At 51.1% G+C, this 904-nt stretch overlaps 1 protein-coding gene across 1 annotated transcript in view; it reads left to right on the forward strand.

Moving 5' to 3' along the window:
• The window catches only part of LOC119588787, a gene marked incomplete in the record, with an annotated part of 27,513 nt that overhangs the window by 25,647 nt on the left and 962 nt on the right, over window positions 1-904 (forward strand). Inside the window, 1 exon segment of the mRNA XM_037937433.1 lies at window positions 793-885. Coding sequence (XP_037793361.1) covers window positions 793-885 — 93 coding nt within the window.

Consider the following 904-nt stretch of genomic DNA (forward strand, 5'->3'; position numbering starts at 1 on the left):
ATGAACTAACCCAGGAGCCTCCCAGCTGATGACATCCTGAGGACCCGGCTACTCCTCAAGTATGATCCGGCCTCGGGAGCCGTCTGAGGTGAAGCTTTTCCCTTTGGGGCTTTGGGTGTCTGATCTGTCTGTTTTGCTCTTGGCCTCGTCTTCGTCTTCCTCCTGCGCTGATCTCTTTCTCCTCGTCTTCTTCCTTCTTGCGTTTTTGTTCTTTTCGTTTTCTTCTCTTTCTTCTTTTCTTCTTTTTTCTTTTCTTGTTTTCTTTCCCTTCTCTCATTTCATTTCGTTCTCTCTCTCTCTCTCTCTCTTCTCTCCTCTTTCTTCTCTCTCTCTCCTCTCCCTTCCTTCCTCTCTCTCCTTCCCTCTCTCTCCTCTCTCTCTCTCCCATCTCCTTCCCTCTCCTCTCTCCTCTCCCTCTCTCTCCTCTCTCCTCCTCCCCTCCTTCCCTCCCCTCTCCTCTCCCTCTCTCCTCTCCCTCTCCCTCTCCCTCTCCCCCCTCCCCATCCCTTCCCCTCCCCTCTCCCTCTCCCTCTCCCTTTAATAAACTACTTGACTCAAATCTGAATATGCTTTATCTTCATCAATTCTTACATGACATGAAGGGGTAAACGCTGGAACCACGGAGATTAATCGAGAAAAAATACCGGTATACTCTTTTCGCCTCCTCCCCTGCACTCGCTCGCTTGCACTAGCACGATGCAATGGCAGGCGTGCCCTTATTGTTGCAAGCGAGTTTCCCCTTTTGTTTGCAGTCTCCCACGTCCACTTAATTCTGAAAACGCCAATTTCCAGACACGTATGACGTCGTGGTGATCGTGGGCGGCATGGGCGAAGGTCACATCCCCGTCAGTGGTATTGACGACCTTATCCGCATCACGAAACCAGGTGAGTTAGGGCTCCACGT

This window comes from Penaeus monodon, chromosome 24, assembly GCF_015228065.2.
Source record: "Penaeus monodon isolate SGIC_2016 chromosome 24, NSTDA_Pmon_1, whole genome shotgun sequence".
NCBI lineage: Eukaryota > Metazoa > Arthropoda > Malacostraca > Decapoda > Penaeidae > Penaeus > Penaeus monodon.